The sequence below is a fragment of the Brienomyrus brachyistius genome, chromosome 16 (genome assembly GCF_023856365.1).
Source record: "Brienomyrus brachyistius isolate T26 chromosome 16, BBRACH_0.4, whole genome shotgun sequence".
NCBI lineage: Eukaryota > Metazoa > Chordata > Actinopteri > Osteoglossiformes > Mormyridae > Brienomyrus > Brienomyrus brachyistius.
The window spans coordinates 20,378,500-20,391,646 of NC_064548.1; the positions used below are offsets into that span (position 1 = coordinate 20,378,500).

A 13,147-nucleotide genomic window follows, 5' to 3' on the forward strand; every position below is an offset into this window, starting at 1 on the left:
CTTTAGCACGACTGTTATAACACGATGTGAGGGTGGCTCGGCGTCACTGCCACAAAACGGGAAGATGCATGGGAAACGTGATGCATGCTTTTGTGGCAATGCGTGGTGTCTGCCACGGTGCTTGATGTCTGCTCTGATTCTTGGCATCCTCCGTGATGCCCGGGATCTGTCATGATGCGTGGTAATCCTCCGTGATTTGTGGGATCTGTCGTGATGCGTGGTGTGTTCCGCGATGTGTGGGATCTCTCGTGATGCGTGGTGTGCTCTGTGATGTATGGGATCTGTCGTGATGCGTGGTGTGCTCTGTGATGTATGGGATCTGTCGTGATGCGTGGTGTGCTCTGTGATGTATGGGATCTGTCGTGATGCGTGGTGTGCTCTGTGATGTATAGGATCTGTCGTGATGCGTGGTGTGCTCCGCGATGTGTGGGATCTGTCGTGATGCGTGGTGTGCTCTGTGATGTATAGGATCTGTCGTGATGCGTGGTGTGCTCCGCGATGTGTGGGATCTGTCGTGATGCGTGGTGTGCTCTGTGATGTATGGGATCTGTCGTGATGCGTGGTGTGCTCTGTGATGTATAGGATCTGTCGTGATGCGTGGTGTGCTCCGCGATGTGTGGGATCTGTCGTGATGCGTGGTGTGCTCTGTGATGTATAGGATCTGTCGTGATGCGTGGTGTGCTCCGCGATGTGTGGGATCTGTCGTGATGCGTGGTGTGCTCTGTGATGTATGGGATCTGTCGTGATGCGTGGTGTGCTCTGTGATGTATAGGATCTGTCGTGATGCGTGGTGTGCTCCGCGATGTGTGGGATCTGTCGTGATGCGTGGTGTGCTCTGTGATGTATAGGATCTGTCGTGATGCGTGGTGTGCTCTGTGATGTATAGGATCTGTCGTGATGCGTGGTGTGCTCCGCGATGTGTGGGATCTGTCGTGATGCGTGGTGTGCTCTGTGATGTATAGGATCTGTCGTGATGCGTGGTGTGCTCCGCGATGTGTGGGATCTGTCGTGATGCGTGGTGTGCTCTGTGATGTATGGGATCTGTCGTGATGCGTGGTGTGCTCTGTGATGTATAGGATCTGTCGTGATGCGTGGTGTGCTCCGCGATGTGTGGGATCTGTCGTGATGCGTGGTGTGCTCTGTGATGTATAGGATCTGTCGTGATGCGTGGTGTGCTCCGCGATGTGTGGGATCTGTCGTGATGCGTGGTGTGCTCTGTGATGTATGGGATCTGTCGTGATGCGTGGTGTGCTCTGTGATGTATAGGATCTGTCGTGATGCGTGGTGTGCTCCGCGATGTGTGGGATCTGTCGTGATGCGTGGTGTGCTCTGTGATGTATAGGATCTGTCGTGATGCGTGGTGTGCTCCGCGATGTGTGGGATCTGTCGTGATGCGTGGTGTGCTCTGTGATGTATGGGATCTGTCGTGATGCGTGGTGTGCTCTGTGATGTATAGGATCTGTCGTGATGCGTGGTGTGCTCCGCGATGTGTGGGATCTGTCGTGATGCGTGGTGTGCTCTGTGATGTATAGGATCTGTCGTGATGCGTGGTGTGCTCTGTGATGTATAGGATCTGTCGTGATGCGTGGTGTGCTCCGCGATGTGTGGGATCTGTCGTGATGCGTGGTGTGCTCTGTGATGTATAGGATCTGTCGTGATGCGTGGTGTGCTCCGCGATGTGTGGGATCTGTCGTGATGCGTGGTGTGCTCTGTGATGTATGGGATCTGTCGTGATGCGTGGTGTGCTCTGTGATGTATAGGATCTGTCGTGATGCGTGGTGTGCTCCGCGATGTGTGGGATCTGTCGTGATGCGTGGTGTGCTCTGTGATGTATAGGATCTGTCGTGATGTGTGGTGTGCTCTGTGATGTATAGGATCTGTCGTGATGCGTGGTGTGCTCTGTGATGTATAGGATCTGTCGTGATGCGTGGTGTGCTCTGTGATGTATAGGATCTGTCGTGATGCGTGGTGTGCTCCGCGATGTGTGGGATCTGTCGTGATGCGTGGTGTGCTCTGTGATGTATAGGATCTGTCGTGATGCGTGGTGTGCTCCGCGATGTGTGGGATCTGTCGTGATGCGTGGTGTGCTCTGTGATGTATGGGATCTGTCGTGATGCGTGGTGTGCTCTGTGATGTATAGGATCTGTCGTGATGCGTGGTGTGCTCCGCGATGTGTGGGATCTGTCGTGATGCGTGGTGTGCTCTGTGATGTATAGGATCTGTCGTGATGCGTGGTGTGCTCTGTGATGTATAGGATCTGTCGTGATGCGTGGTGTGCTCCGCGATGTGTGGGATCTGTCGTGATGCGTGGTGTGCTCTGTGATGTATAGGATCTGTCGTGATGCGTGGTGTGCTCCGCGATGTGTGGGATCTGTCGTGATGCGTGGTGTGCTCTGTGATGTATGGGATCTGTCGTGATGCGTGGTGTGCTCTGTGATGTATAGGATCTGTCGTGATGCGTGGTGTGCTCCGCGATGTGTGGGATCTGTCGTGATGCGTGGTGTGCTCTGTGATGTATAGGATCTGTCGTGATGTGTGGTGTGCTCTGTGATGTATAGGATCTGTCGTGATGCGTGGTGTGCTCTGTGATGTATAGGATCTGTCGTGATGCGTGGTGTGCTCTGTGATGTATAGGATCTGTTGTGATGCACAGTATACTGCATGATGTGTGGTCTCTACCTGGTGTCTTCTACAATATACAGTGTCTGCTTTGATTTATGGTAGGCTAGGTTTGACCAAAGTAGGGGACAGCCCTCCATATAATCACCTCCCCCCCCTTAGTTTCCTGGAGTGGGTGGAGTCTCTCCTGGGTTGCCAGATTAGCGGTGTTACAGACATGGTGGGGCATGGTGGACGCAGGTCCTGGAAGCCATCCGTCGTGACTCCTCTGAGGAATGACCATGTATGGATTTCAGCGACAGATTGTTGTGTCACGCTGACAAGTCAGAAGTAACGGCCACACAAGAGAAATTGATTATTAATGCGTGTTTACTTTTTATCTGTCCAAATAAAATATAGCCTGTATAATGAAGGCAACAAGAAGTCTCCTCATGGGATTTTATCACATTTTAAACTATTACCCAGGGTAACAATGCGTGTAAGAGCTGTCATTACACTCTCGAGTTACGATCTCGGATCGCCGCTCTCCTGGACGTGCGTAGGAACCCCCCCACACAGTGCCGCTTTTCCGGTGTGAGATCTCGTGAAAATGTGTCTCTGCCATCCTGCCCTACGTGAAGAAGAGTGAGCAGATCACGACGAGAGAAAGTGAGCTTTAATTTAATATCGACACGCCAGAGATTTAATGTGTCGTTTCATGCTATAACTTCATCCGCCCCACCATTAAACAATTAGAAAATGATCGATACCAGCGAGGCGTCGGAGCAAACGATTGGCCAGAAGCCCCTTTCTGCCCCCTTTATTCCCTGAAGCCACGACAGAAACAGTGGTTGCAGAAGTGTGTTTCTCACACTGTCATTAATTTTACTGAGAGCCCATAACTGTGCTTTCAAGATTAATGATTCTGACAATATTCCAATTTCAAGGATTGGGCCTCTGTAGAGATCGGGAGAGATCCAGGGCCCTGGGAATGGCAGAGAAGTATTAACTGGAGCAGATAATCAGTGTGAGACTGTAGCTTAGGTGTGTATTACACCCCCGCCGCTATAACCATCATCAGAACCGGTATATGTTCATTATCGAAAAAGCAGTTTGATTATATAGAAGCTGAATATAACATGCCATCCTAGTATAATTACTTCAATGTCTGATTTTGACAGTATGGCCATACCGTGTTACTGTAAAAGCATTAATTACCTTACTGAGTGTCTTCAGATCTCTAAATAGGCCCCACGTTCTGTCAGGACTTTCACATCGCGGCCGCCTCGCTAATCAAGCTAATTGTCATCAAGGACGTTCGCAATCTGCGACGGGCGATTGCAACGCTGCGACTGGAGAGGGATGCTGCCCAGCAATACATGCAGCTCCGCATTTCTGCATTCCTTCTCCTGCCAGCTGCGCTGTTCTGTTCTGTGCCCCCCCCCCCCCCCCTCCCCCCCACCTAATATTTATATATAGGCGCATCCCACCTAAGGTATATTGATTTTGGAGAGGCACATGAGGGAGAACTAGGTTGGGGGGTTGGCGAGGCTAGGGTGGAATTACAGTAATACTGTATACCGTGGTATTAATGGTAATTTCGCTGCCCCAACCTTCCCCCAGGGAAAGCAGGAAGTGCCCGAATAGCATTGCTTATTTAAAAAAATGTCAAAATACCGTATACCATGGTATAATGGTGGTATTAAAAATTGTAAACCACCGAAGCTGAGTGCTGGCCAGGGGCGGAGCGCTGACAGCAAGATCTGTCAACTGGGGGTGCTGGCACTTAAATTTACCGACCGGGACTAGAGGGTGGTGGTAAAATTTGTGGACTTCGGGGGTGGGGTTGTGGCGACAGAACTCCTTGCCGGCTAAATGTACCACTGCTAAATAGAGGAGCAACAGATTTCTGGCACATTGAGCATTTTTCGTGGGTGTCAGGGATTGTCAGTTTATGGGTGACCCCCCCGGAACGTCCGGGAGAGTCGGGATGTCCGGGCGAGATGCTGGAGAACCACATTTTGAGTAGAGATGTGCTTTAGGATGGAAGCAATTAACTTGGAATGATATTTTTAAAAAGCCATGTGACACCCATAAACCCAAGTTATGTGAGCAACATAACCGTTTCACTGTTTTAAAAATGTGTTTCAGCATTAATTGTTAATTAGGAGTCTCAAGCATTAGAGTATTATTGTTGCCTGACGATTCCACATTGCACATGTTAGCCATTTAGCTACGTTGATGCTCCCCAATGGGATTAAATGTTTCTACCATGCATCCTCACCTTCAGAAAGTTTTGCCAGAATGCACTTGAGACAGGGTGCTGAAGGAACAATTTGGGATTTTCTGCCATAACTGTAAGGCCACGAACTGGGTCAGTGCCAGCTGGCTGAAGCTTCCAGGTCATTATAGACTTTAGCACTTTCATACCATCCCTACTGCGGGAAAAACCTCATGGGAACCTTCTGGAATTTCTTAGAAAGCCGCCTTGCCCAATGAAATGCAGCTGAGTGCAGTTTAGATGCCTTCAGTGTCGCTGGTTGTCGGTTTGCACATGAGGGAGCGTGGGGGACGTTGCAGTGCTCCACACCTTGGTGGATCTTTTTCAGCAATTATGGCAGCATCCCAAAACCATTCTGTGTGACTCTCTCTGTCCTGGGTGTCATAGGGTGCCAAGCATTTTACACTACAATTTTAAACCTCCCATCTACTCCGGCATCAAAATCACAACCCCGGTTCTGGAAACTCTTTTTTGTTATAAATCAGAGTTCAATCCAAAGTATTCTCAGGTAAGACAAGGAGAAAATTGGATTAGCAGCATTGAGGAGTATGTTCTTCATGAGTTTCCCTGCGTATTCTCCTTTCAGATGAGACACCATCCGTCCTGTGTGAACCCTACAAGTGACAGTGGAGAGACTCGTCCTTATTTCCAGGAGCTTTTCCTCAGAGATTGACACTTCCTTTTTGTTTTTAATGGACATACATTGCACAGAGAACTTACGTTTGTAAGGTAGCTGAAAGAGAGCACAGGAGCCAAGTCCACTGTTAAACTCGTTAATGGCAAAGATTTTAATGAAAGAGTCTGTCCAACCTACATGCCATCTCTCAAACCTAGAATATCATGGGATTTCATTGCTCCTGTACTATCAGACTGAAAGGTCATACAGGTGGAGCATCATCTGGCCTCACTTAGGGAAGAAAACAGCAGTTTATGTTAACGGTGTCAGGATGTATTTTAAGTGCCAGACTCATATGTGAATCCTTTATGGGAATCTGTCTGGGGTGTAATTATTTCTTTTTCTCTCAGAAAAAAAAATCGCATAGCATTTTCATTATTTACAGAAGTCCAGCTTGGCTTCGGTAAATTAATGGTACATAAATGGCCTGAAAACTTCATTAAGGTTTATGATTGCAGAGTCAGGGATTCTTTAATAGCCAGATGACACAGTACATAATCCCCATTTACAGTTATCCAAATGCTTGTGGGAGTCTTACTTACATAAAAATGTTCTGGAACAATGATCGATCCAAACAACTAGCGGAGGTGGGACCCAGCCATTTGATTGGTTGGTCCCGCCTCCTCTAGTTTCTTGGACCCACCACCTCTACAATCTGATTGGTTGTCTATCTGAACAAGTTCCTTCTGTCCTCAACATTTTAATAATAATAATAATAATAATAATAATAATAATAGTAATAGTGCTGCCTGTTGAACCGTTGGACCACCGGTTTCTTGGTCCTTTCTATCTGAATCTGGGAAAGTGGGTCTCTCACGGCACGAGTCCACAGCAGCTAGGACCTGTCTAACAAATGAATTCATACGTGGCCTCCACGTGTGACGAGAGCATCGGTCAGCGTTTCTGTCAATGACGTAACCTCTCTAAGGGCAGTATTGAACCTAACCCAGGGGCGGCCAGTCTTATCCAGAAAGTGCTGTTGGTTGTGCGGGTTTTCACCGCAACTCCTTAATTAGATTGTTAAATAGAGGACTGATTGGCTGAAGAGGCCTCCCACCTGGGTTTGAACAGCTGACCTAAAGCTTATCCCAAAAACCCGCATACAAACTGGCCCTTTGTGGATCAGAGAGCCCATCCTTACCTTCACCTCTCTGAGGGCGGTGGTAGCTGTTCTATCTGTTACTAAGGATGTGGGGTGCGAGGGGGGGGGGGCATTGTCCATATAGGATGAGACAGTTAGGTGACCTGCACCTCATACCCAGTGACTCTTTCTCATTACTTCTTGGGATGCGGCCAGAGCTGGTCAGTCCTATAGAGTACAACTTATCATGTGAAGTCGGACTTAATCCAGCACTGCATGCACCCCCCTCCCCGACGGTAAAATCCTGGTCCGCTGTTGTTCAGTTTTTTTGAGTCCTGGAAGCTTCTGAGGGAGGCTGCGATAACGCAGTAATTAGAAAGCGATCTTCGTTTACAGCCAGCTGAAACCTAAATTTACTCTTTAGCTTGGAGCAGTACGAGCTTCGCCTGGCTGAGTTGCCCGTGTGCATGTTCCGGGGGCGAGACCACTGCTGGCCTTACTTAATCTGCAGTGACATTAATGGTATTGAGGAGAAAGGCAAACCAACAAGCCGGGTTGGGGAAGAGGCAATGCTGGTATGTAGAGTAAGATATACTGAGAACATTCCTATTGAGAAATAAACAGATTTATACATTTAGCCCTAATAATGTACTTCATTAAAAATTAGCACATTTTTCAGAGAGGTAATCATCATTTGGAGTATTTATGGAAGACGTCATCTGACTGTCCAGCCTGTATTAGCAGGTGCAGACCACAGGGGGGCGCTCACCCAACACACCCTCTCTCTCTGCAGTCTCATGATCATTCTTTCCTGTGTCACTTGTCCGTCTGTCGAGTTCCCCTTCTTTTCTCCCTTGCAGTTGCCTTCCTCCCCCCGCAGAAGCCCAACTGGTGCATTGTGCGTCTCTAGGGGCCGCCTTGGACACCGCTGCCCCCTCCCTCACTCTCTTCCGCCCCCTGAGCTTTGAGTCACAGCTGAGAGGCTTCAGGCCGCCCTACTGAGCTGCCGCTCGCCTCCATTTGTGTGTAAACTGAGCTGCATCAGAAAGGCACCGAACCCCATCAAATTGCGATTCGGATAGAAGCCCCCGTTAATAATCATAATAATGGTTGTTGCTTTGGTGCCACTCTCCGAGTCACCCGTGATGTTTTCAGAGTTACCCAGCGATTAAGTGGGACTTTGAGACTGCTCTGCTTATTTTCTTAAGACCGGGTTCCCATCCTAAATAAATAAGTTTTATTTCCGGTTTTGTTCTTTGTCATGCCTGCGGGATTCACCTTCATTTGAACTTTCCGTATTTCATGCTGACACTCACTTATGATCCGTCTGGTCTTCTGTGATTCGACAAGAACGTGTGAACTTGCCTTTCGAAGACGCACAGAAGTATGTTTCGCTAATTCCTACATGAGAACATCAGCGCCAGTATCAAAGTGCTGCGACTATGAGAGAGACCCAACAGCGAATCTTGATTTAAAGCATCCACAGTTCTACAGTGGAGGTGTGGGCTTGTGCATTTCTCAGCTGGCACGCGTCGGAGAGCACGTCCGCAGGCCGAGTGGTTGATGTTCTTCAGCTTCAGGCATTCGAAATTCAGCTCGACACAGAGCCCAGCGGTGGTTGGATTAATAGGATCCTTGGCTTTTACTAAATTAACAATTATTTGTAAGCCGGAGAAGATACACAGTTACTCTGCATTTCTCAGTGAATGCATTGCAGTTCGTGATATAATGAGTCTTGAATAAGCTTTCACAGACAGTTTGATATTAATATTCGAGAGCATGTGAAGGGCCTTGTTTGTGTAGGTGCCATTATCCGTTTGGCGCTTTCGTGGGAATGTGTGGAGAGGATGTTTGCCTGCTCTGTGCCGGGGCGGGCAGCGAGCAGCGGGCAGTGGGGTACCCGTGACTCATGCCTGTTGTTTGCTTTTATTGTGGAATGACAACTTCCAGAAAGATCGTGGTCGCTCTTGAAATCGCCTGCCTCATGTTGTGTTTAACTGCCAGACCGGCTGTATTTGTGTGGGCAGGAGTTTGCCTCTGTGTTCATGAACATTACCCAGGTGTGTATGCATGCATATGCGTGTGTCGAGTTTCAGCGGTCCAAGTGGATTACGGATGCTGATAATGCTTTCAGAGAAACCTTCATCGTCCTCCTCGTCACCTCATCTTCAGCTTGTGGCTTCAGCCTGTTCACTTGGCTTGTTCTCCTCAAGGTCACAAGGTCAAGATCACACACATTACACATCTAGAGGTCTCATGGCAGAACAGCTACTGTAGTTTTGTGGATGTTTAGCCCTCTAAATATGATCAGCTGCGTGTTTCCGACAGAAAGCCGTATAGGTATTACCATGCTTTGTTTCGTCCCAGCAGGTGGACAGATGTGATGATCATTGGAAAAGCCTGATGTAACTCATTCAGGAGGCGTTTTATATTCTTAGTAAATCCTCAAAATCTGCTGATAATAAGGACAATAACATAACTCTGCCTTTTTGTCAAAAGTAATTGCCGCTCACTCCATTAAACACGCTCACAACGGTTTGATGGCTTTTGGTACGCTAATGATACCTTGAACGGCACGTAGGTAAATCTGCAGCACTCTGCAGAAATCTTCCGGCTCCTGGGGTTTATGGGTATTTTCCAGGGAGATATTTGCAGAGTCATGTGACTGGGGGGTTAAAGGTCGTCGTAGGCTGCAGCATTTGCATGTAAACACGCAAAGCATTGAATGTTTCATTGGGAAGGTTTATGTGAATTTCATGTCCCCGTCGATGGCTACTTTATATTTGCTTTTTTTGGTCACATGAAAAAGTCTGTTATCGAGGGGAGATAATCTTTACCCTGCATGCAGCGGGAAAATGCATTTAAACAGACAAAGCTTGAACAAGTATATTTTAAAGATCTGTTGGAGTGTACGGGATGTGAAAGCAGGAAAATGCATTTCCCAAACCTACAGTAACGATGCCCTTGGTGGCGAATTGTGTGATAAATCAAATGTTTTATCTCCTGCTATTTGTTAAGAAGGGCTGAGAGGACGACTCGCGGAAAGGCAGGGTAATTAGCCTGCAGATTAATACGTGGAAATATATTCAGTGTAGCGACGTTCCCGAGCGCGGGGAGAATGGGAGACGGGGCGGATCTTCAAATAGCGGCTGAATTTTAATGAAAAAAGGAATCTGAGAAATCCCCAGCTCCCCGCCGCAATTATTTCCCATTCACATTAATTATTCCTAACAGATGACATTAGTGACTTTGAGTTGCGGCTGTACGGGGAGCTAGTGGCTGGAATCAGGCCTGCTTAGCGTGGTCCTCCCGTTTAGGAGCCAGCGACACTTACATCTGAGGGGGGTGACCGCAAAACTGCACCTTGAACCATTTGCAAGATATGAAAACATGTCGGTGGCAGCAGTGAAATGAAATAGCCAAGATGATGGGATAATTGGATCATTTTCAGCTTCATTTGCTACTTAGAAAATAGAGAAACAAACAAGTCTGTCTATTAGTGTATGACGCACTTAGGAGTTGATACTGTGGTAATACTTTGTTTTGAGAGTCCCCTGCTCTCTCCCCTGACAGCATGCAGAATGTGTATTCTGTTCAAGTAGGCATATGTTTATCTCTTTCAGAAGCTGCACTCCAAGATCTTGGGTCTGTCTTCCGGGGACCTGCTACTGGACAGCGATAGGAACCGGGGTGTTCCACTATCCCGCCACGCTGAGTCTCCTCCACACGTGAGCACAAATCATGGGGTCCTCGTCTGAGTGCCGCACGGGGACAGGCGCCACGTGGTTTCGCTGATCACCAAAATGGGTCGACGTCAGACTTCTCCTTCAATACGGCTTGTCCTCCAGAGGCGGGACGGACAAAGGCAATATTACTTAGCCTGACATCTTTGTAACATATCATAAAGGGATTGTATGAATATGACCTTGATCGCAAGGACCTGAAAGGAACTGAAAGTCCCCTGCATTACCCCGATAAACGTCATGCAAATGTGAGGCGATCGAGAACATTCACTAAGCATTTCAGGGTAGTAACAAATATGTACAGCATTTTGTGAGGATGCATCAGGCTGCACATATGTCCATGGCCAGGGAAATATACTTTGCGGGCCTAAGCGGGGACACAGGCCTGCAGATCACTTGATATTCTTCTCTTGTATGCAGTCCTTCCAGACGAGTCTTCTGGTCGCTTAGAAAATGCACATTTCATTTGTGCGATCAAGTGACCAGTGAGCAGAAAAAGGCCAGCGCTTGCATTCAGCGTAATCTCTCTCTGAGCTCACAGACGGGTCTCTATTAGAGTGTTCCTGCTTTTTGAAAGTCACCCGGGCTGCTTCTCCAGGCCACAGTCGCTGAGCGTACTGCGTTCGGGGGTAATTTACGTAATAAAGGGCTGGGGGCACAACGTAAGGGCCCCTACCTCACTCTGCCCCACCTCGGTCCGTCCGCGTTACCTGGGGGGGAGGTGCAGGGCCGTGGGGTCACGGCGTCGATGTACAGTGCTGTTTAGCGCTAAGCTCAGGTTATTTTGCCTCCTTTAGGTAGTGCCACCATCTAACTACGGGGTCTGAAGAATTTAATTAGCCGCCGAATGAATGGTACTCCATTCGGGTGATTTTTTTGCACACTTCAGTGCGTAAATGAGGTTAAAATTGAGCACATTCGTGAGGGCCTCTTGCAGAGCGGGGGCGGTAAATGCCTGCGTCTGCATTACCCACAGAGCTCATGGGTTGTTATCGTGAACACTGTCATCCGACACCCCATATCCCCCCCTCCTCCAAATTTATCCAGAAAAAATACAAATTATTTGGCAATTCTTTTCATTAACTGCACCTTCATAATGCATTCACAGAACATTCATAAGCAGCTTGTAAATATACCATAATATCCCAACATACATTAGCAGTTTTAATATACATTAATACTAAACATTATATGACTTTACAATTCTAATATTTGTTATTATCATATTATGCTTGTTATTAATGCATATTATAACTGATAGGTTAGATGTTGTTACATGTTAGAATGTTATGGTTTACTTATGCTGCTTATGAATGTTCTATGAATGCATTATGAAGGTGCCCTTTGTGTTCTATGGTTGCATTATAAAGGTATTATTCAAGTGCCTGTTACCTGTATCCTTTCCTTTCTAGTTCCCTATCCCTGTCACTTTCCCTGTCACCTTCCCTCTCTCCTTCCCTGTCACCTTCCTCTGTCCCCTTCCCTCTCTCCTTCCCTATCCTCTTCCCTGTCACCTTCCTCTGTCCCCTTCCCTCTCTCCTTCCCTATCCTCTTCCCTGTCACCTTCCCTGTCCCCTTCCCTCTCTCCTTCCCTATCCCCGTCGCTGCCCCGTCCCTCTCTCCTTTCCTTTCTCCCATCCCCCTCCCTTGTTTTTTGTGAAATATTTTTGATAACCACGAAAGGGCCGCATAGTGATTAGATTCCTCTTCCGTTTCCCGGTTACCATAGCAAAGCTCTTGAATTATTAACAAAAAGATTAGTCTGCGCATTAATCATTTTCCGATTATAACACCCCAGACACATTTTACTCGTCTGTTTCTCAGACACGGACCATGGCCATTTTGATGCACTAAGACTTAGACGTGATAGCAGCAGTAGCAGTAATAATCATGACAATACAGAGGACAAAAGCAGCTTATGCATGTAGCAGTTAACCCGGGAGAAGGCCCAACAGCAGACGTTTATCTCTTCAAAGGGCCTCCATGGCTGGTACCCACGAGTCGCGTCACCCGCCTGCACAAAAACAGGCCCTCATTACGGAGCCGGAGCCAGTGCTGTGTGGGACTGGGCCCAGGTGGCCTCAGGATGAGCTGTAGCGAGTGCTGCTGAGAGTCTGTTTGCTTATTCCTCCCACGCAGGACTGATTACTCTGACTGAGTGTGTGTAGATATGGAACACCTGAGAGATTACTATGTGTGTATAGATCTGCAACACCTGAGTGATTATTGTGTGTGGATCTGTAGATCTGTAACCCACCCTAGAGTACTTCTACTCAGTGTTTTAAAAATCTCTGTAATGCTCTACTCCCGCTGGGATAAATGTTTAAAGTCAGTACTCTGCTAGACCTCTCTTCACTATGCTGGAGGATTGCTTGTAGCAGCTATTCAGTTTTAAATCTCCACAGAGCCATGTTCTCCTCATAAGAGAAGGTCTTACAAACTAGCATGACTACACTGCAGTAGCAAATGTCTCCCATTTGACCTGAGTGGCTCCAGCAGGTCTTTCTCTCCGTGAACCTCCCCAGGAGGCCCAGCCGAGCGGGAGGGCGGGACTTCCCGTGAGGTGGCGTAGTCAGCTAAGCCTGACGGCGCCGTTGGCTGCGGCCTACCCGCGCAGCAGCTGCAGCAGCAGTGAGATTTCCCTGTCCAGCGTCTGCAGCGAGTACTCCAGCGGCTCCTACACCTGGAACGACGGCAAGCTGGTAGGAGGCCGCGCTCCATTCCGGCACCCTTGACTTCTTGCCCCCGCTACTCTGTCACTCCTCAGG

The 13,147-nt window shown here is 48.0% G+C and overlaps 1 protein-coding gene across 8 annotated transcripts in view; it reads left to right on the top strand.

Moving 5' to 3' along the window:
- Positions 1-13,147, top strand: part of LOC125709858 (nck-associated protein 5-like) — a 121,047-nt gene that overhangs the window by 78,684 nt on the left and 29,216 nt on the right. For all 8 annotated transcript variants that reach the window (XM_048978818.1, XM_048978817.1, XM_048978824.1 and 5 more), the window contains 2 exons: positions 10,260-10,364; positions 12,905-13,081. In XM_048978818.1, the coding sequence (XP_048834775.1) occupies positions 10,260-10,364; positions 12,905-13,081 (282 nt within the window). The remainder of the gene's footprint in view (positions 1-10,259; positions 10,365-12,904; positions 13,082-13,147) is intronic.